Here is a 21323-nt window from a genome sequence, read left to right on the forward strand (position 1 = left end):
CAGGAAGCCGGGCAGCCAGGACTTGAACTGGCACTCCAATATGGGATGCCAGCGGGGCTGGCCATGAGATGTAGCAGGTAAAGCTACCACCTGTAACATCAGCATCCCATTTCGGCACCAGTTCGAGTCCTGGCTGCTCTACTGCTGATCCAGCTCCCTGCTGTTGGCCTGGGAAAGGCAGTGGAAGATGGCTCAAGTACTTGGAAGACTCACAAGAAGCTCCTGGTTGGAGCCGGTGCTATGGCTAGTGGGTAAAGCTGCCGCCTGCAGTGCCAGCATCCCATATGGGCGCTGGTTCAAGTCCTGGCTGCTCCTCTTCCAATCCAGCTCTCTGCTGTGGCCTGAAAAAGCAGTACAGGATGGCCCAAGTCCTTGGGCCCCTGCACCCACGTGGGAGACCCAGAAGCTCCTTGCTCCTGGCTTCGGATCAGCACAGTTCCAGCCACTGCGGCCATTTGGGGAGTGAACCAACGGATAGAAAACCTTTCTATCTCTCCCTTTCACTGTCTGTAACTCTACCTCTCTCTTTTTTTTTTTTTTTGACAGGCAGAGTGGACAGTGAGAGAGAGACAGGGAGAAAGGTCTTCCTTTTTGCCGTTGGTTCACCCTCCAATGGCTGCCGCGGTAGCGCGCTGCGGCCGGCGCACCGCGCTGTTCCGATGGCAGGAGCCAGGTGCTTCTCCTGGTCTCCCATGTGGGTGCAGGGCCCAAGCACTTGTGCCATCCTCCACTGCACTCCCTGGCCACAGCAGAGAGCTGGCCTGGAAGAGGGGCAACCGGGACAGGATCGGTGCCCCGACCGGGACTAGAACCCGGTGTGCCGGCGCCGCAAGGCGGAGGATTAGCCTGTTGAGCCACGGCGCCGGCCTGTAACTCTACCTCTCAAATAAATTTAAGAATATATATAATTATCTAAGATGCAATTTCCATACAGAAATCTTTCTAATGAGAAGCTGTATATAACCAATTTCCAAACAGTTCATGGAAAATGGTTATGAGAAAACTACACATGAATTTTCAAATTTTTTTGTGCCAAAAATAATTTTATTTCCCACAAACTTTTTCAGATATTCATGTTTATTGACCTGGAAAATTTTCACAGTATATAACAAAACAACCATTTAAATGATATGTTCTTTTTCCAGATGAAAATGTAAAATAAATGCAGGGAAAATGTACACCAAAATTTTAGCAGAAGCTTTCTCTACATGTTTGGATTAAGATGGTTTTTCTTTTGTGGACTTAAATCTTTTATTTTTATTTGAAAGGCAGAGTGACAGAGACCTTGATCTGCTATCAGCTGGTTCACTCTCCAAACGCCCATAAAGGTAGGAGCTGCCCCAGGCCAAAGCCTGGAGCCGGGAACGCAATCCAGGTCTCCCACATGGATGACAGGAACACAAGCACAGGAGCCATCACCGCTGCCTCCTGCAGTCTGCATTAGCAGGAAGCCGGGGACAAGAACTGCAGTCCAGCGCCAGAGCCGTGCGTGGTGGGTTAAGCCTCCTCCAGCGAAGCTGGCATCCCATATGGATACAGGTTCAAGTCCCAGCTGCTCCACTTCTGATCCAGCTCTCTGCTGTGGCCTGGGAAAGCAGTAGAAGATGGCCCAAGTCCTTGGGCCCCTGCAACTGCATGGGAGACCTGGAAGAAGCTCCTGGCTTTGGACTTGCCCAGCCCCAGTCGTTGTGGCCATTTGGGGAGTGAACCAGCAGATGAAGATCTCTTTCTCTCCTTCTCTAACTGTAACTCTGCTTTTCAAATAATAATAAGTAAATAAATCTCTTAAAAACTGGAGTCCGATATCAAACACAGAAACTTGATGTTGGACATGGATATGTTAACTGCCAAGCTAAATGCCTGCCTCAAGGTGATTTTTCTTTGGCTTACCTGTTTTTCAAATTTTTCCATAGCAAATATGAACTAAGTACTACAAACTTTTAAAAACATGACCACAGGACCAGTGCTGTGGCATAGTAGGTTAATCCTCCACCTGCGGTGCTGGCATCCCATCCAGGCACCGGTTCAAGTCCCTGCTGCTCTTCTTCCGATCCAGCTCTCTGCTATGGCCTGGGAAAGCAGCAGAGAATGGCTCAAGTGCTTGGGCCCCTGCACCCACTTGGGAAACCCAAAGGAAACTCCTGGCTCCTGGCTTTGGATCGTCCCAGCTCCAGCTGTTGTGGTCATTTGAGGCGTGAACCCGTGGTTGCAGATGGAAGACTTTTCTGTCTCTCCCTCTCACAGTCTGTAACTCTATCCCTCAAATAACTTAAAAAAAGGGACCATGCCTGTAGTCAGGAAACACTAGGCTCTGAAATTCCTCAGTGTCAGGCTGCCCATTTAACATCAGACCAGAGGCAGGCTACAGCACATCAAGAGGCCAGCTCCAGTCTGCACAGGACCAGGGAAGGACGAAGCACCCCAAGGAGTCAGACTTAAGTTTCACAGGCCCAGGCCACGTTACTATGTACCACCTAATCTGTAAAAACTTAACAACGGGAGTAGGACTGCCACCCATAGTGCCTTACCCGTTGATGGTAGACGCCATGAAGACAAGGTAGGGGCCAAGCAGGCTCTTGACTAGGGGGAGGGGGATGGCGGCAGCTTCGTCAATCACCACAAGCTCAGCCTGGCCCAGTTTCACAGCATCTGCAGGATGTATATACTGTGGAGAGGGAAAATGTAGGTTATCAGCCTGGCCAGCTAACGCCCCATCTATGCTTTACCAGCGACTCATCACCGGGGCTGCTCCTTCTTTCCATGTTCTCATAGCAAAGCAAGAACGGAACGGGCCTTGGGGCCAGCGTTGTGGCATAGTGAGTTAAGCAGCTGCCTGCAATGCTAGCTTCCCATATAGGCACGAGTTCATGTCCTGGCTGCTCCGCTTCTGATCCAGCTCCCTGCAAATGTGTCTGGGAACACAGAGGAAGAAGGCCCAAGTGCTTGAGTCCCTGCATCCACATAGGAGACCCAGAAGGAGTTCCAGGCTCCTGGCTTTGATTCGGCTCAGCCCCGGACATCGTGACCATTTGGGGAGTGAAACAGGGGATGAAAGATATCTCTTTCTCTGCCTTTCAAATAAGTCTTTTAAAAAAATTTTAAAAGTGGTTTAAAAGGGGCTGGCACCGTGGCTCACTTGGTTAATCCTCCGCCTGGGGCACTGGTATCCCATATAGGAGCCGGTTCTATCCAGGAGACCGGGAAGAAGCACATGGCTCCTGGCTTCCGATTGGCGCAGCTCTGGCCATTGCGGCTATTTGAAGATTGCACCAACGGATGGAAGAACTTTCTGTCTCTCCCTCTCACTGTCTGAAACTCTACCTCTGAAATAAATAAAAAATCTTTAAAAACAAAAAAAAAAGTGTTTTAAAAAAGGCCATGAGGAGGTATTTCATGGGAAGGACTAGACAATTAGCATAAACAAAGATGACTCCACCTCCCCAGTCATCAGTGGACCACTGAAGACTAGGAGACACCGTTTCACTTAGACAGGCAAAACCAACACAGCTGTACAACAGTGCTGGAGAGACTTGGCCAAACAGAAACTATGAAAAATGCCCGTATGAAGGGAAACCACTATGAATACTTTAAAGGAGAATTTAGCAAAATCCCAGAAGTCTGAAAACCTATATATATACCAAAACCCAACCATTCTGCTTCTGGAAATAAAAAAATAAACTGTAGTGTACTAATACAGTGTTTAAGAAGGAATCAACCAGATCCACAAGCTTCAACCTGGACACATTTAATAAAAACTTCTTAGTGTTATTTGAGAAACAAAATGAGCGACTCCTATCTGCTGGTTCACTCAACAAATGCCCACAACAGCCAGGACGGAAGCCACGAGCTGGGAACTCAATCCAGGTCTTCCACGGAGGTGCCAGGGACCCAGCAACTGGAGTCGTCACCTATTGCCTCCTAGGGTCACATGGCAGGAATGTGGAATCAAGAGCCAGGGCCAGGTGTCAAACCCAGGTACTTCGATGAGATGTGCCCATCTTAACTGTGAAGCCCAATGCCCACTCCTGAACACGTCTCAAAAACAAACGCTGAGCATAACCAGGTGAGCGGAAGGAGGACAAGAACAGTGTGTTACCCTTTACAGACGCGTACTATGTAACAGAAAACACAAACACAGCAACTACAAGGAAACACGGCCTCAACCCAGAATCAAGTTACCAACAGGGAGGGACACACGGCATGAGCAGAGGTATAGGAGGGACTTCCACTCTATCTGCAAAGCTTACCTAAGACAAAAATAGAAACGACTTTCACATAGGCGGCAAGCAGCAAAACGCCAGTGTTTGTCAAATGTGAGCGCTGGGCACCCGAGTGTCACGCAGCTACCCTGCACTTCCCGGGGCAGCTGAAGTACTTCGCCATGAGCCACCTTTTCCAACCACATCGCCAGAGGACACAGGCCACAGAGGTAGCGACCCGGCCCACCCCGAGCAGCACCACACACACCCAACCAGGCCCCAGTGCATTCTTCGGGGAAAGGTAATCCAGCACGTCATCAGAGCAGCAGAGAGCAGCCCCTAGGAGGCGCCAGGCCACCTCTCATCGTTGCCTTCTCCATCTCCAGCAAGAGGCAGGGGCTCAGTCAAGTCACCCCCCCCACCCCTCCCACCCCGTGTGCCTCTCCTGCAGGCTACAGACAGCAGCACTCTGGCAACCAGAGAGCGGATCTGATTACAAATTCAAGGACGAGAAGGGCCACGCTAGGGCACTTCAAGGAACTGGTTTCCTCCTCCGGCTTCTGTACCTTCTTGAGTTTTAACAGGCCTCTCTCTGCATTCTGCCTCGCAGCTGCCTCCATCCCCGCCCCAACCAACGTCATCAATCTTTCCTCCTCTCAGCTGAGAGAATCAGGCCCGAGTGGGAAGAAATGTACACGAGGAGATTCTAGGAGACACAGTAAGAATCAAACAAGATCCTTAAGGCAAAAAGCATAAACACTTAACCTCGTTACAACCTGGACTCTTAGATAAAGCATACCTCTCTGACAAGCATACCCATACACTCGGAAGGGCGTAAACTGCAGAGTTCAGCTGGCTCACTTCCCACCCCCACCCTACTCCACATACAATCAATGAACCCACTCCAGTAAGAGCCCATTAATCTCAGTCCCCCTGTAAGCTGTCACAGGACGCTGCTCTTAGAGATGTCACAGGATTGAGCTCCGGACGAGCACAGGCCACTCAGGCTTGCAGAGTGCTGGAGATTTATAGAGCTTTTGGGAAAACAGTTTTAAAAGGAAAATAGGCCACTGGCTACACCACAAAGATGCAGAGCACGTGTGGCAAAATTCTTTTTTCATTTAAATGGTGAGGTTACTCTAGCTACTGATGGACATTTCAGAACCTGCAGTAACTCAGCCACGTTAGGACTGATGATGTCAAAACAATTCTTCTTGCCCTCTTTCTCATTCCACGTTCAATGGACAAGACTACAACTTTCCAGTCTGGCTACACTGGCTTCATTGTCCTTTGGAAGAGACTAATTCTGAACAGGTTTATCATAAACAGCAACACGATGACGGGACACGCAATTACAGAGCCCACGATGCCTGCGAAAGGAAACATCTCCGCCGGCCACCGGCCTCACCTGAATGGTCTGCCTATGCTCCCGGAACACGTTCACTCTGATCACGGCTTTGTTAAACTCAGGATTGAGAGACTGAATGATTTCATAATCCAGATGCTCCTGGCGGGCGCAAAGAAAAACCAACGACAAACTTTAGCAACCAAGTATTAAGAAAGCAAGCATTCCAAAGTCTAAAGACTTCCCCTGGACTTCTTCTCAGCACTGAACCAAAGTCAGCCCTTACCCCAGCTTCCTACCTGATACTGCAGAGCGTCGAATCCTTTAAATACAAATTCGAACAAGGTGTGGAGGTTATCGGGGCTCGGGGAGGTAACAAAAATGTTGGAGTACCTACAGAACGAAAAGGAGGACGGCTGAGAAATGGAGGACTCTTTAAAGCAATGTCGTTTAGAGGAGAAAATTTTGGTTTGCTCTTGTCATACAGGTGATAACTGGAGGTGACAGCAGGGAAACAGGTCAGCATGCTTTTGGGGCAGAAACATGAAGCGACTCCCCAGGCCTGAGTCAGGTTTTCCTTCCCAGGTAGGTAGCAAGTTCAGGCATTTAGCTGCCATATGTCTGAAAGCAAACTGCTGAGAGGCACTGTGGGGAGACACCACCACCCCCTCCGCATGCAGAAACCCACATGGCACTCCCCAGCCCAGGGCCCTGCTACCAGGGGGATGGCCTCCTGCTCACACGAGCTGTGCCGAAGCCGGAGAGCTCCTACACACTCAGGCCAAGGCCACAGCCAGCCTCCAGGACCCTTGATGCAGGAGAGGGTGCTGGCGGCTCAGACGGAGCAGCAGGAAAAACAAAGAGCTAGGAATCAAGAGCTGAGCTCAGGCCCCAGCTCTCCCAGCACCAACTGGCTGGGGGATCTTGGAGAAGTCTCTGGAACTCCTGAGCCCATGTTTGTCCACCTAGGAGATGCCCAAAGTGCTCTAGGAAGCAACAGGAAGATGACGCACTTGGGAGCAGGTGGTAAGTTGTAGGTCTGCTACTACACTGTTAGCAGAACAGACCATAACAGCAGCTGCACCAACCATCCCACCTCCTGGGTAAGCATCAGACTGGGGAGCAGCCCCTCAGAGGCCAGTAGGACCTTCCAGGAAGCAGGCCAGTAGAACCACGCTCGTACTTTTCTCAGCCAGCAAAGCGGGTCACATCACTCTCACTCCCCGAGAGTTTAAGTTTCTTCCCCCACATCTTTGCTTGTGTGTCTGTTCGACTCCAAGCTGCGATTCCAAAGGTGTGCGAGTGCACGCAGGTGTGCCTGCACCTCGAGGGTGGGTGGAGGGAAACAGTGCTGCTGCTTCCAGCCAGAAGCCAACAGAAAGCACAGCCAGCCCAGTCAGAGACAGGTCCCCCCAGCCCCCTGATCCTGCAAGCTGCCTAGAGTTCCCTCACCCAAAAGCCACAGCCCCAGCAATAGCCAGGCCCAGGGCTGCAGACTTCCCCCGTCCTCGGGCAGCTGTGAGCGCGACGGTGCTCCTCAGGGTCTTCTCCGAGATCCCCTCAATGAATTTCAAGACGGCTTTTGCCTGTGGAAAAAATGTATGGGTGAGCCCTGACAAAGCCCCATGCCAGCCATTTATCACCATCGCCGTGCAGCCAGGCTGCTGGCAGGGCTAAATCAAAGTGGCAGCTCTTCGAGTCCAGAAAGCACCACTCAGCACCTGGACGTCCCACTCCCCCGGCCATCCCGACTCGGCCCCAAGGGCTTCAGAACTAACTACGTGTGGCCAGCCCTCGGATTTCCAGCTTCGGCACACACCTCATCCCCACACCTCAGGCCTATGCCCACTGGCTCGCTGCACAGCTCCCCTGGGACTACAGACATCTTAAACCTGAAGCTGGACGCTGAAGGTTCCCACAAACCTCCCCGCACGCAGTCTTCCTCAGCTCAGTTACCTGTCCAAGTGTTTAGGCCAGAAGCTGATCGATCACCAGCAAGACAGACACAAACCCCACCATTCATCATCACGCCCTCGAGCCCTCGGCTCAAGGCCTCCACCCTCACTGGCCTCCAGGACTCCAGCAGCCTCCCCCGGCCCTCACGCTGCCACCTTCATTCCACTGCCATCTCAACCCAGCACAGCAGTCCAAGGACCCGGAGCCCCCAGCAGCTGCACTGAGAAGTAACTAAGCAGAAACCCCCGTCGTCTCACGGTGCACACGCCACGGCTCATCCAGGGGCCCGCACAGCCTCAGTGGCCTCCTCCAGCTCTCCCTCTCCCTCAGGCCTCCTCGTGAGTCCTGGAGCGCCCGAGCCACGCTGCTGCCTAAGGTCCGCGCACTTGCTGATCCCTCTGCCTGATGCACTCATTCGCAGAAAGCAACCTGGCTCATTTCCTTAGCTCCTTCTAGTCCTTGCTCAAATACCACCTTCAAACCAGGCCATCCCCAACTGCTGGATCTAGAAAGACAGCACCCCCACTCCCCCGCGTCCCCTACACCCTGTCCCTCTTTGCTTTTACGGACCTTCCATCACACACAGCACCTTCAACTTCACCCGTGATTGGCTAAGCTTCCTTTATTTGCTCTGTCGCCCAACGAGAAGGCACGTTCCGTGCAGCAGGTGCACCGTCTTAGTTACCGCCAAGCCCCTAGAGGGCCTAGAGGAATGCCTGGCACCTGGAAGGGAAAGCCTGATGCCATGGCCCCGAATGAGAGGAGCCAAAACAGGACTCAGGCCAACTGTGGCTCCCTGGCTGGCACCTGTCCTGGGAGGGTCAGATGGGGCAACACGGCTCGTCCTCATGAAACTTCTTCAATGCGAAGGAGATGCTGAAGAGACACAGGCCCAGGCAGATGCAAGGGTGGGCCCGAGGGAAGCCAGGGTCTCTATAGGAGGAAACACCCAAAGCAGAGCCAGGTCCCCCTCGTGTCAACCTGGTCTGCCTGAATCCTGAACTCTGCCCCTTTTTAGAGCAAGGAAGTAGTAAACTGTTCACACAGCGGGAAGAAGCCACTGATGTAACTGAAGGGCATCGGACCTGGACTAACAATGCATTCTGCAATCATTTCCAAAATGGAAAGCCAACACACACAAACAAAAATCCAGTAGAAAAGTGGGCAGAGGACATGAGCAGGGCGGGTCACCGAAAAACAGACACAAAAACTAAACTCAAAACAGCTGACGGATAATCGATGCAGAAGATACCTGCCTCTTTCCTAATTAGAGCAGCCCAATCTAAAACACGCACATCACATGGGTGAAGACTCACAGGTTCACAGCGCCCAGAGCGAAAGCACTTGCATCCGCTGCTGGGGCTGCACCCACACCCAGCCTCAGCCCTGGTAATTCCTCTTCTGGACACCTACCCAGGATAAAAGATGGCTTCCAAAGACTCGTGGGAAAATGGAACCAAAGCAAAACGAGCATTTTCCACACACTTTTTTGAAGCCCCCTCGTACAGTGCCCACGGATGTAACTAAGAAAGTCCTAAGAGCTTTATTTACGATCGCAAAAAAGCTGGACTCACCGAACGCCTAGCAGAGGAGCCCTTCCGGGCTGCGCGCTGTGACTTCTTTGCAGTCAGGAAAACTTAGCACTCAGATACAGAATTAACTGCTAATAACAGCTGGCTCTGCCGAGCGGACTCCCAAGTGGCAACGCCACCTTTTATTGCTTTAATGTGTGCTCTGCGTACTAACTCATTTTCTTCCCTTTTTGTTTGGCCATGGGCCTTTCGTACATTGTTCGCCCATCCTGCCTCTCACTCCTTCTCTCTGGTAATAAAGAGCATACCAGGAAATGGTCCAGAGCAGTCCACAGCCCGCAGTCTGGGCTGCCCAGAGCTATGCAGCTGGTGCTGATGTTTCCAGAATGAACAGGGAAGCCAGCCTGTCAGGATTCAGCCTGGGTGGGTGGGGTCACCGCAGCTCTTGCCCACCAGGAAGGCAGAGCCCAGTGCTTAGGGGCCTGTGCTGCTCATCTGGCTCAGGCTAGCCCAGAACCCTGAACACACCTGACAGCTCAAAGGCCCCGGGCTGTGTCCCATCAGCAGCCAGCACGGCCCAGGCACGGCCGGAGAAGCCAACCTTGCCAGCAATGCCGGTGCAGAAACGCTTCCTGGCAGCTCCCACTCAGCCTGCCAGCTGCACCCAGTAGACCACAGGGCCCTCATCAGGCCTCACATGCAGACATGCAACCGAGCTCTCTTTGCACTTCTACACAAGCAAAAAACCCTTTGTATCATCAAACCTAACTGAAGTGACAGAGTACACTCATGTCCCCCCTGCCTTGGGAACAGCACTGAGGGGACTCCTCTTCAGATGTAATCCATCTTCCCCTGCCGGATGCCCAGCCCCTGAACTGTTTGTGGGGATTGGGCATAGTGGGGGGAAGGAGGAGGAGGAAATCCCTGAACCTCCTCTGTGAACCCAGCCAGGACAGAAGAGCATGCGTGAGTATAAGCAAGAGCCAAGGCCCAGCCCTGGGGAGCTCCTGGGGGCTGACTGGCTTCTGCAGCTCTCTGTAGGTCCTACCTTACCTGTGAGCTGCGCATGCCGGGCTGGGGGCCCAGCACCACTCACCTGGTCCAGGGTCTTGCAGCAGTCCACCAGCACGCCCACAGGCTGCGTGTCCTGCAAGCTCTCCTTCAACTCCTGCAGCTCCACATCAGAAGGACCAAGACGCTCATCCTACCAGGGAGAAGAGGAAGGGGAGGTTAGCACCGCCACGGGAGGATCAACACAGGAGACCCGGACTCTGCACCCTGCCAGACTCACCGGAGCCTGCGGAGGGAGGGCCTCGATGCTGGCCACGTGCGAGGAGATGGGCAGGATGTTGAGCTGGTCATCGATGACGAGACACTTCTTACAAGAGGCCAGAGAGAGAATAAACCTGAGAAACAAAACCAGGGCAGTGAGGGCTCGGAGAGAGTGGGCAGAGCCCACACAGGGGCACAGAAGAGCGGCTGCTCTTCAGGAAGCTCACCGAGCCCCCTGCGTCTCGCAGCGCCAGGCCCCAGCTGCAGAGCAGTGAGATGATCGACAGCCACCTGTATAGGGCACCCACCATGCCATACTCAGCCTTCGAGCCCATGGGGAGCCCTCCACATGCCTGCCATCCAATCCCCTAGCTCTGTCCTTGTCCTCCTCGGCTGACCAACACACACAGGGATGGGGACACACACACACAGGAATTCGCCTTCTTTCATCAGGGAGAGAGAACACAGGAGGACAGGGAAAAGAAATTCTCCCTGAAGAAATACAGCACAAGGGGCCGGCGCTGTGGTGCAGTGGGTTAACAAGCTGGCCTGTAGCACCGGCATCCCATATGGGTGCCAGTTTGAGACCCGGCTGCTCCACTTCCGATCCAGCTCTGCTCTTCAGGAAGCTCACCGAGCCCCCTGCATTTCGCAGCACCAGTTTGAGACCCGGCTGCACCCTGCACCCGCATGGGAGACGGGGAGAAGCTCCTGGCTCCTGACAACAGTAAGGGACCACAGGATGTGCTACAGACCTACCTCTCGTTGAATCTTCCCACCACATCCTGATGGGCCTCGGTCCTGTACCTGGAGTGCACGTCCTAAGGAGGCAAGACAACATTCACTCGTGAAGTCTCCCCGCAGTGCTGAGGCCCAGGACTCTAACACCACGGTCTGCCAAAGGAGACGTCACCGATCCCATGGCGATCCCTTGGCGCTGGCTCTGGCCAAGTGCGATCTGCTGGAACTGAGCTCAGATGCTAAACGTGCTGTTTCTTACGACAATGAACTTCCCCTCACTTCCCCTCAGACTTCCCCATGCTTGATCCAGCATCCCAGGGTGCACACGTGCCAGACATGTTGGCCACACCTGGTGCATATAGCTCCCCTTCGTTCTCACAGGGCCCACAGCCTGAAGGCCAGGAACTCAGACAGACACGTAAGTAAACAGATACAAGCTTTGGCAAAGACTACAAGTAAAATACAGGGTGCGGTGACAGCACCCTGTAGGGGACCTACACATCCGGAGAGAGAGGAAGGCGCTCCTCGGTGACAGGCCGAGGCCTGCAGGACAAGCAGGTAGCCGTGTAAGAGGTGGAGGAAAGCAACTGATGGGACCTGGAGTCACTTACTCACAGCACCTCAGGGGCGCTGCCTAGATGCCACACACTCTTCTGGAAGCTGGGAACACACCCGCAGGGACCCGAGGTACAGAAGCCAATCACTGGATAACTTGGGAAGGCTGTCCAGGGCAGGCCGGGGTTGGGCGCAGCCACCCATTCTAAGCAGCACAAGGAAAGGCCACCCCGAACAGGGACTTGACATGCGGGGAAGCATGCTGTGGTGGGGGAAGCACGTGCTGACACCCCAGGGTGACAGTGAGCTGAGCTTGCCCGAGGAAGCCAGGACAGTAGTGACAAGTGACGTCAGGGGTGGGAATGACAGGAAGCGGAGCCCAAGAGCTGGGGAAAGTCCATTTCACTAGATAAACACAGCTCATGAGCCCCCGGGGACAGTGCCAGCACTGCTCCAGAGCCGCTCCAATTCAGGTACAACATACTCCCACTCCTAAGTGGCTTCTGTGGAGGGAGCCAAACCTCCTCTCCCAGGATCAAAACTCTGGCCAAAACAGGAGTGAGATGGGCAAGTGAGACTGTTCCTTTGTCCACTAGAATGGGGGCCAGCAAGAAAGCTGTGCATGCCTCCTGCTTTGCAATACACACGCGTAGGCGTGGGCACGGCTCTGGGCAGAACGCCACTCCAGAAAACTGAGCTACATAAAAGCTGCATCATAACTGCGTACGAACGCCTGAAAGCAATGTGAAATGCGGAGGTTCCGAGGCACACCCGGCGCTGAGAGCCATCCGCACTGACTTTTTCTTGAGTTTGCTAGGAGCTCCTAGCTCAGAGGCGTGCAGCTTGCTCACTGGTGCTGCCCATGAGAAATTCTTTAAAGAAAGTGGGCTACAGCGAAGGCAGACTGAAGCAAACCCACACAGTGTAACCTCGGCCGCTTACCATGGTCATCGTATACAACTGCTTGAGGGAGTTCATGGTCCGCAGGAGGATGACCACCAGCCCGCCGCCTTCCACAGTTTCCACAGTCCTGGCCAGCAAGTTTGGAGTTAAGGCTTCAAAATCCTGGAAGGAGGAGACTTTAGAAGGGGCTGATCGTGCCAAGGACAGTCCAAGGAGACTTGACTAAGGCCAGGTGGTCACGCAAAGAGGGCTTCCGATCACAAAGACAAGACCGTATGGCCTCCAGCCCTAACGAACCAGGACACGAGGACATGCACACACACACACACACACAGGCCCTCACCTGGAGACAGAGGGCAACCTAGCCTCGAGTACAGGTATACCTGGTTTATACTCTTCTGGCAAAATGTTTCCATAACCACCAATAAAATCCTATTTGGAAATGAGTCCTCCAGCCTTCACTGATTGATTCATGAACTTGAGAAATAGCTTCCTGTATGACATAGACTGCAGCAGTTTGACAAAACTCAACTGTACCACATAGGGGCGCTACCGTTTAAGAGAGGCACCATTCTGGCACCTAGTAGTGGCCAAGAGCAGAACACCCCCAATTAATCAGTGATCAGGCCAAGGAACTCCCCACAGTTAGGGTGAGAGGGGAGCAAAATAACTGCTCTTCCTGGCCTCTGAGGTGAGACACAAGCCAGCAGTGCCCAACTCGCTGGAATGCAGACAACAATCACACTGTCTAGTTTGATTTTTCTCATTCCGTAATTTATATTTTGCAAGATATGCTTTATCATTTTCGAAATCAGGGTCCCAGTGGTATGTGACTATAAAAACACACACAGAAAGGTGGGAATTTGTGCTCAGATTTGGGGGGGGGGGGGGGGGGAGCACAGCTGTCAAAGAATCAAAGAACAAAACAAAGACCACCAGAACCAGAGCAAAGAAAACCGTGCGAGTCTATTAAGATACCCGATCACAGAATACACACTGGGGAGAACATCCCCAGCAGTTCTCTGAGCGGACAGTGAAGGGCTTCTCAGGGCTAGAGAGGGGGAGTGGACTCCTGGCGGCTACGCTACTTGTGCATTCTGGAGAGGACCCAGGAGTGCACAGGGTGGCTCCCAGCTGGCTCAAACAAGTCTCTCTGCACACTGGCCAGGGAAGGCTTCAGTGAGTGACAAGAGGATATGGGATCCTAGGGTCACTCACGGTACCTGGTGCTGGGGTGTGCATTTGGCACAGCGCTTATGTCACCACTTGGGATGCCTGCAACCCGTACTGGAGTGCTCGACTGAGTCCTGGTCACTCTGCTTCCTGCTAGTGCACACCCTGGGAGTCAGCAGGGGGTGGCCCAAGCACCTGGGTCCCTGACACCATGTGGGAAACCCAGACTGAGTTCCGTGCTCCTTGCTTTAGCCCAGCCCCGCCCTGGCTGTTGTAGGTATTCAGGACTAATGCAGAGGGTGGGATTTCACTCCATCCATCTGGCAGCACTAAGCACCCGTCCATCCTCTCACAGCAGGCACAGGCTCGGGGGGGGGGGGGGGGGGGTGAGGGGTGGACACGCACCTGGAGGACACACATGCCGAACGTATTGCCCAGGATCTTGTGGGTCTCATTGTAGTAGCAGTAGCGAATGTTTGTGGCTGCTACGAAGAGCTCAAAGGGGTCATCTTGCTTTATGTTCAGTGTTCCGTTCTTTATTTTCTTCTGCAGCTGTCGCATTCTCTTCTTCCGATGACTAGAGTTGGTTAACCAGAGAAGCTACTTCAGTTGGGAACAGAGCCTAGCAGTTTGGCACCATTAAGTTACCTGCATCCCGTATCAGAGTGCCTGGGCTCGAGTCCTGGCTCCCAATTCCAGGTTCCTGCTAATGCAGACCCTGGCAGACAGTACGTGATCAATCAAGTAGTTGGGAGACCTGGATTCAGTTCTCGACTCCTGGCTCTGGCCCACTCTAGCCCTGGCTGTTGGAGACATGTGAGGAATGAACCAGTGGATGGGATCTCTGCCTCTCAAATTAAAAAAAAAAAAGAAAAGAAAAAAGAAAAAAAAGAGTTGGGAGCAGGGGAAAGGCTCAATGATCACCCTCTTAGACCTTCAGAGCCAGTAGGGAACTTAGAAAGTGTGGGGCTCACGTGGGAAACCCGGCTCCTAGGTCCCGGCTTTGGATTGGCCCAGCTCCAGCTGTTGCAGCCAATTGGGGAGCGAACCAGCGGATGGATACCTCTCTCTCTCCTCTCTCTGTGTAACTCTTTCAAACAAACAAATAAAGCTTAAAAAAGAAAAGAAAGTGTGGGGCTGATTAACTTGCCATAAAGGTGAAGGGAAGCGGAAAGCATGGGGCAGAGTGGGTAAGGAGGCTCTGCAATCAGGCAGTCCGGACGTGGCCCAGTCTGCTACTTTCCTCTGCAACCCCCAGCAGGTGGGGAAGGGAGTGGGGAGGGGACCAGGGTGCGCTTGGCCCAGGCGTTACGGTGCCCCTACCCCAAACTGAAGTGCCTGGCTTTGTTCCCCAGATCCGGCTTCTGCCTACAGCTTCCTGCCTGAAACCTACATGGGAGACCTAGATTCAGCTCCCAGTTCCTGGCCCCAGCAGTTGAGGGCATTTGGAGAGTGAACCAGCAGATGGGAGAGTTCTGTCTATCTGTCTTTCAAACACATACATTTTTTTAAAAAAAACAGGCAGACAATAGATTAAGTGAAACCAAGTGGCTTAAGTTTAAAAGGCAAATCTGCCAAGAAAACTGAACTGCCTAATTCTGCACCCTTCTCATATTTGACAAATGAACAATATTGAGAAAATGCCCCCAAAATTTAAAATTCTAGGACAGGCAACAGGCCTCATTCTCAATTCTATACTAAAAATGCTTGGGGGAGGGGTGTGCAGGCTGTGCTGTGGTATAGCAGGGAAAGCTGCTGCCTGCAGTACTGGTGAGCCCCGGCTGCCCCTCTTCCAGTCCAGCACTCTGCTGTGGCCCGGGAGTGCAGTGGAGGATGGCCCAAGTCCTTGGGCCCCAGCACCTGCATGGGAGACCTGGAGGAAGCACCTGGCTCTGGCCCAGCCCCAGCTCCAGCCGTTGCGGCCTCTTGGGGAGTGACCCAGCAGATGGAAGACCTCTCTTTCTCTCTCTGCTTCTGCCTCTGCGTCTCTATAACTCTTCCATTCAAATAAATAAGTAAATCTTAAAAAAAAAAAAAAAAAAAAGCACAGAGCCGGAGTTGTGGCACGGCAGGTTAAGCTGCCACCTCCAATGTTGGCATCCTATATGGGTGCCAGTTCAAGACCTGGCTGCTCTACTTTTGATCTAGCTCCCTGCTAATGCACCTGGGAAAGCAGCAGAGGATGGCCCGTATTTGGGCCCCTGAAGCCATGTGGGAGACCCGGAAGAAGCTGTGGATGAGCAGAAATCTTGACTACCACGGCTTCCAGAGGCCACAGTCCACCATCAAGGACCACAGTGAAGCGCCAAGAAGGGCCCTGCCCAGAAGCTGGGAGAAAAGGTGCTGCACTGGGGCAGCAGGTCGCTGCGCATGTCTCACGTCTCAGCACACAAACTGGGCACTGAGACAGATGGCAAAGGCTGGGAGGTGCGAGACACTTCGGTTTTAAGATACATGGCAGTAAAATGAGGGACAATGCCAGCCTCGGGATAAAGCTGGCTATAAACGCTCACCACATTTTGAGAACAAGGAAAGCTAAGCATGTGTACACAAGAAAGGAAAAAGTTTCAAGAGTATACAGTGTCAGCCAGAAGGACAATTCAAGTCCTGAAAGGACTGGCGCTGTGGTGTAGTGGGCTAAGCCTCTGCCTGCAGTGCCTGTATCTCTTTGGGCACCAGTTCAAGTCCCAGCTGCTCCACTTCTGATGCAGCTCTGTGCTATGGCCTGGGAAAGCAGTGGAAGATGGCCCAAATCACTGGGCCCCTGCACCCGCGTGGGAGACCTAAAAGAAGCTCCTGGCTCCTGGCTTCGGATCAGCCCAGCTCTGGCCATTGTGGCCATTTGGGGCATGAACCAACGGATGGAAGACCTCTCTCTCTTTCCCTCCCTATCTCTCTCTCTCTCTGTAACTCTACCTCTCAAATAAACAAAGTCTTAAAAAACAAGTCCTGAAAGGGAGGTGAGAGAAGAGATCCAAAGCAAACAGGTCTTCCGTGGCCATGGAAGAAGGTGCGTTCTGTCTCTGAAGGAAGGGCAGGAAAAGGGAGTGTGAAACAGCCGCTGAAGGAACTTTCATGGAGTGGCCTGATCAGCTTGGAAAAGGACGACGAGACAGCACGTGCAGGAAACACGGCACGGCACTGAGAGCTGGGAAGGGCATTACAGTGGCATGAAATACTGTGAGCAGTGAAGAAAGGATGGCAACTCTACTTTCCCCTCCATTTAGCAGTGTCCTCAGGGACAGCAGCCCCTCCAGTAAAGATCCCTGCAAAACGACACCAAGGAACTATCTGCTGGCACTGAACCGATCAGCAGGGGCTGCAGGTGGACTGGGACACACAAAGGGGTCAAGTTTACCTGCTAAACCCCAGCTCCTTCTTGTAACACCACAGCACTGAAGGCCGCGCCCTTACAGTCGCTTTGGACAACATATGATGGAGTATCACCACCTGCAAAGAACAGGCACAGAATCCCAGGTCAAACAGCCCTTAGAAACTGCCAGGCTAAGACCTTATCAGACAGATGTGAAAACTAACTGAGGGCCAATGAAGTGCCCAAAGTCACAAGGCAAACAGTAGCCAGGTTGGCATTAGAAGCTGCTCAGACGCACACACTTCATTTTGTGGTCAACCTACCACCCCACACTTCAAAAGGCTTGTCTGCTAATGAATATAAATACAGGGGCTGGCACTGTGGCATAGCGGGGAAAGCCACAGTCCGTAGCGCTGGCATCTCATATGGGTACCGGTTCGAGTCCGGGCTGCTCACTTCCCATGTAGCTCCCTGCTATGGCCTGGGAAAGCAAAAGATGGCCCAAGTCCTTGGGCCCCTGCACCTGTGTAGGAGACCCAGAAGAAGCTCCTAGCTCCTGGCTCCTGGCCTTGGCCTGGCCCAACTCCAGCCGTTGCAGCCATCTGGGGAGTGAACCAGCAGATGAAAGGTCTCACTTTCTAACTCTGCCTTTCAAGTAAATAAATAAATAAATCTTAAAAATAAATAAATAAATAAATACAATTTGCCACTTCCGGGCAATGAAGGGGGTCCCCAACTAAAGAAGTCTTGACGCCCTTATGTGCTGAAACCCCAGATGGCCTATCATGTGCTGCCTCTTTGAGACAGGACATAAAGTAATTCAAGAAGCGATCACCAGGTCTTACCTGATCTTTCCCTCGGTCCCCGACTACAACAAAGAGAGACCTCTGCCGCTCAGCTACCCCATTCTCAATGAGAATTCGGATTCGGTTATCCACCTTCTTCCGATGCATGGTGAGAGATTTTCACTAGAAGAGAAGAAAAGGAAATACAACTGGACAAAACACCCGACTGCAGTGAGGAACCTGAGCTGGCTGCTGCCTATGGGAACTGGGGCTCGGCGAGGCACACTGATAAGCATCATCCCACTGAAGCCTCAAACAGCTCCCCAAGGAAGATGGCAGCCTCTGTTTTGAAATTAGGAAACTGAGTTTTGGGAGGAGAAGAAAAAAGTTCCCTCAGTAGGGGAAGTCAGAAGGGAAGCTGTAATTCATGCCTTCACCTTGCAGTTTTTAAAAACTGGAAACTTGGGGCCGGCGCTGTGGCGTAGCGGGTAAAACCGCCGCCTGCAGTGCCAGCATCCCAATATGGGCGCCGGTTCGTATCCTGGCTGCTCTACTTCCGATCCAGCTCTCTGCTATGGCCTAGGAAAGCAGTACAGGATGCCCAAGTCCTTGGGCCCCTGCACCCGCATGGGAGACCTGGAGGAAGCTCCTGGCTTCGGATCGGCACAGCTCCAGCCGTTGCGGCCATCTGGGGAGTGAACCAGTGGATGGAAGACTTCTCTCTCTGCCTCTTCTCTCTATGTTAACTCTATCAAATAAATTAATAAATCTTTAAAAAAAAAAAAACTGGAAATCCGAGGTCAGCTTGTGGCACAGCAGTTAAGCTGCCGCTTACCGCACTGGCAGCCCATATCAGAGTACCAGACTCAAGTCCCACCTACTCTGTTTCTGATCCAGCTTCCCGCTAATGCACCTGGGAACCCAGGCAGTGGAAAATGAGTCAAGGGTAGCAGACACAGATGGAGTTCTTGGCTCCTGGCTTTGGCCCAGCCAAGCCCTGGTCTTGAGGGCATCTGGGGCAATAAATTAGCAAATGGAAGATCTCTCGCTCTTTCTCTCTTTCATGAACACGTAGGTGAAAGGTATCTCTGTCATACTTGCAAATAAGTAAATAATTTAACTGAAAACATAACAGTTCAAAAATAAAAATAAGAGAATGACTAAAATATATATGGTATACCCATATACCCAAAGCATTTTCAAAAACGATCTTGGGACAGATACTCATAAGAGTTTATCACGGTAAAGTAAAGTATGCTACCAGTTTTACACATATACACAACAGAAGGGGAAAAACTGGTTGCAAATATCCACATGAAAAGTAGCTACTCCTGAATGATGAAGTTTTATCTTTTTTTTTTTAAGAGTTGTTTTGATTTTGTTTGTGTCACTAACAAAGCCGAGGAAAGGAAATCTGAATATTTCTATTTTGAAATCTTTTCTCAAGTGAGGAAAAAAACCACACTGAAGTCATCCAGACCTTAAGTTACATGATTGCCTGCAGTAAAATGCTGCATCATTACTATAAGACAAATGTACCAAAGGAACATCAGAACTGTCCGTCACACTATAAGGTAAAAGTACAAGTGACACGCCACTTAGAAACACCAGTGCCTGCTACATTCTAAAAACAAAGCTCATTAACTGAACCTTAACCGTACACTAATAACTGCCCCTTCCTACCTCCCAACCCTAGCAGGAGCCCCTATTTATATGTGAAGTATCCCAAGCCAGAAAAGTGAGGTGAGGTTCACACTCAAGCTCTGCCTGGCTCCCAGGCCTGAGTCTGTTCCCATTTACAACCTCACCAGCTGCAGCCACAGAAACCCAATCAATAATACCGGAGGCGGGAGCAGCCTCTAGCCCTAACTACTGTGGGGCTCTCAGAAGCAGCACCAGATCCGACCCTTGTATTTAAAGGAACGACTAGGGGCCAACGCTGTGGTGCAGCGGGTTAACGCCCTGGCCTGCAGTGCCAGCATCCTATATGGGCGAGGGTTCGAGACCCAGCTGCTCCACTTCCTATCCAGCTCTCTGCTATGGCCTGGGAAAGCAGTACAAGATGGCCCAAGTCCTTGGGCCCCTGCACCCGCGTGGGAGGAAGCTCCTGGCTCCTGGCTTTGGATCGGCGCAACTCTGGCTGTTGCAGCCAATTGGGGAGTGAACCAGCAGATGGAAGACCCCCCCCCCCTCTCTCTCTCTGCCTCTCCTTCTCTCTCTGTATAACTCTGACTTTCAAATAAATAAATAAATCTTAAAAAATAAAAATAAAAAAAGAAAGACTAGATGTAAAAATTAGGTGTAAAAATATTAGCTACTATAAGGGGTCTGATAGAGGTCTAAGAGTACCGTACGCCGAAGTTGCCAAGGGAGGACTAATGGACGAGGAGGGCCTTGATGCTCATTTTTTACTCATTTATTCGCCTAGCTGCACACAGCATCTGTGCGCCAAGCACCACCCAGGTGCGCTGACAAACAAAACCAAGTCCTGCATGTGGCTGCTGAATAAAAAGTAGAGACGAACGTGCACAGTGAGGTACGCAGGAGCGAGGGAGGACCTGGGATCACCGCGCCTCAGCTCAAAGCCCAGAGCAGAACCGGCCAAGTGTGAGCCAGCTCCGAGAATCTCAAGGGTTGCCATGCACCCATTCACCACGACCCCCTGCCAGGGGTCCCCAGAGCACGCCCGAGTACGGAAAGGACTCTGGCTCCCCAGGAACGCCCGCCGAGGGCCAGTCGGTCTGGCCGGGTGTCTGCCTCGGTGCTGCACGTTGGTCCCGGGGCCGGCCCCCTCCCAGCACGGCGAGGACACGGACGCGGAGCTTGACACCCACCCCCAGCCCTCCAGCGATGGGTACCTGAGCCCCGAACCCGGCCGATCCCTGCCGGCGGCAGAAGCACGTGGGGGGAGCAAGGAACTCCACGAGAGGCGGGCGCTTCAGGCTGCCTCGGCTGACGCCTGGCTGGCAGCTCTCGCCCCGTGTAGGCTCTGGCAGGCAGCGCGTGCGCGAGGGCAGGACACGCGACGGCAAGCGAAGGGGCCTTCGTTAATGCCGTCGCCTAGCAGTGACGTCACAGGCCCGGGAGGCGGAGAGCCTGCGTAAACTTGGGCTGTGCCCTAGTCGGCCCTAGCGATAGCTGTGGTGACGGGTGCGACTTTGCTCCAGCCACTAAGGGCTAAGCAACTATGTATTTATATAGATATATACAGCCGTCAGCACCCAGGCCACCGGCCGTCGTGCTGGGGGTAGGTCCGGTGCAGAGCATGGCTGGTACGCCAGGGGTCTGTGTTAGCCTGGTTTTTGCGAGATGGCTCTGGAATGCATTCGAGCTTTATTAATCTCCCTACGTTCCTTATGTAAACATTGTAACGGGACACGATGAGGCCGCTTAGCCAGTACGCCTACTTTATTCACCGCTAGACCCGCCATCCCCGCAGGACTGAACCTGTGGAGCTGTCTGGAATTGTTTCCTGCCCACCACGGCAGCCGTCGTACTTTGAGGAATCCCCTTTAGACCGTTATCTGGTCGTCGAAGTTGTTGAAGGTC

The 21323-nt window shown here is 52.6% G+C and overlaps 1 protein-coding gene across 1 annotated transcript in view; it reads right to left on the minus strand.

The window, feature by feature from the left end:
* The window catches only part of NAT10 (N-acetyltransferase 10), a 40054-nt gene extending 19284 nt beyond the window's left edge, over positions 1-20770 (minus strand). The window contains exons 1-12 of the mRNA XM_062196320.1: positions 20633-20770; positions 17835-17957; positions 17035-17126; positions 14082-14253; positions 12543-12665; positions 11064-11125; positions 10324-10438; positions 10129-10236; positions 6997-7130; positions 5844-5937; positions 5608-5706; positions 2529-2665 (exon numbers count right to left, since the gene is read on the minus strand). Coding sequence (XP_062052304.1) covers positions 2529-2665; positions 5608-5706; positions 5844-5937; positions 6997-7130; positions 10129-10236; positions 10324-10438; positions 11064-11125; positions 12543-12665; positions 14082-14253; positions 17035-17126; positions 17835-17942 — 1244 coding nt within the window. The 5' untranslated portion in view covers positions 17943-17957; positions 20633-20770. The remainder of the gene's footprint in view (positions 1-2528; positions 2666-5607; positions 5707-5843; positions 5938-6996; positions 7131-10128; positions 10237-10323; positions 10439-11063; positions 11126-12542; positions 12666-14081; positions 14254-17034; positions 17127-17834; positions 17958-20632) is intronic.
* Between the last annotated feature and the right edge of the window lie 553 nt (positions 20771-21323).

This window comes from Lepus europaeus, chromosome 7 (assembly GCF_033115175.1).
Source record: "Lepus europaeus isolate LE1 chromosome 7, mLepTim1.pri, whole genome shotgun sequence".
Taxonomy (NCBI): domain Eukaryota; kingdom Metazoa; phylum Chordata; class Mammalia; order Lagomorpha; family Leporidae; genus Lepus; species Lepus europaeus.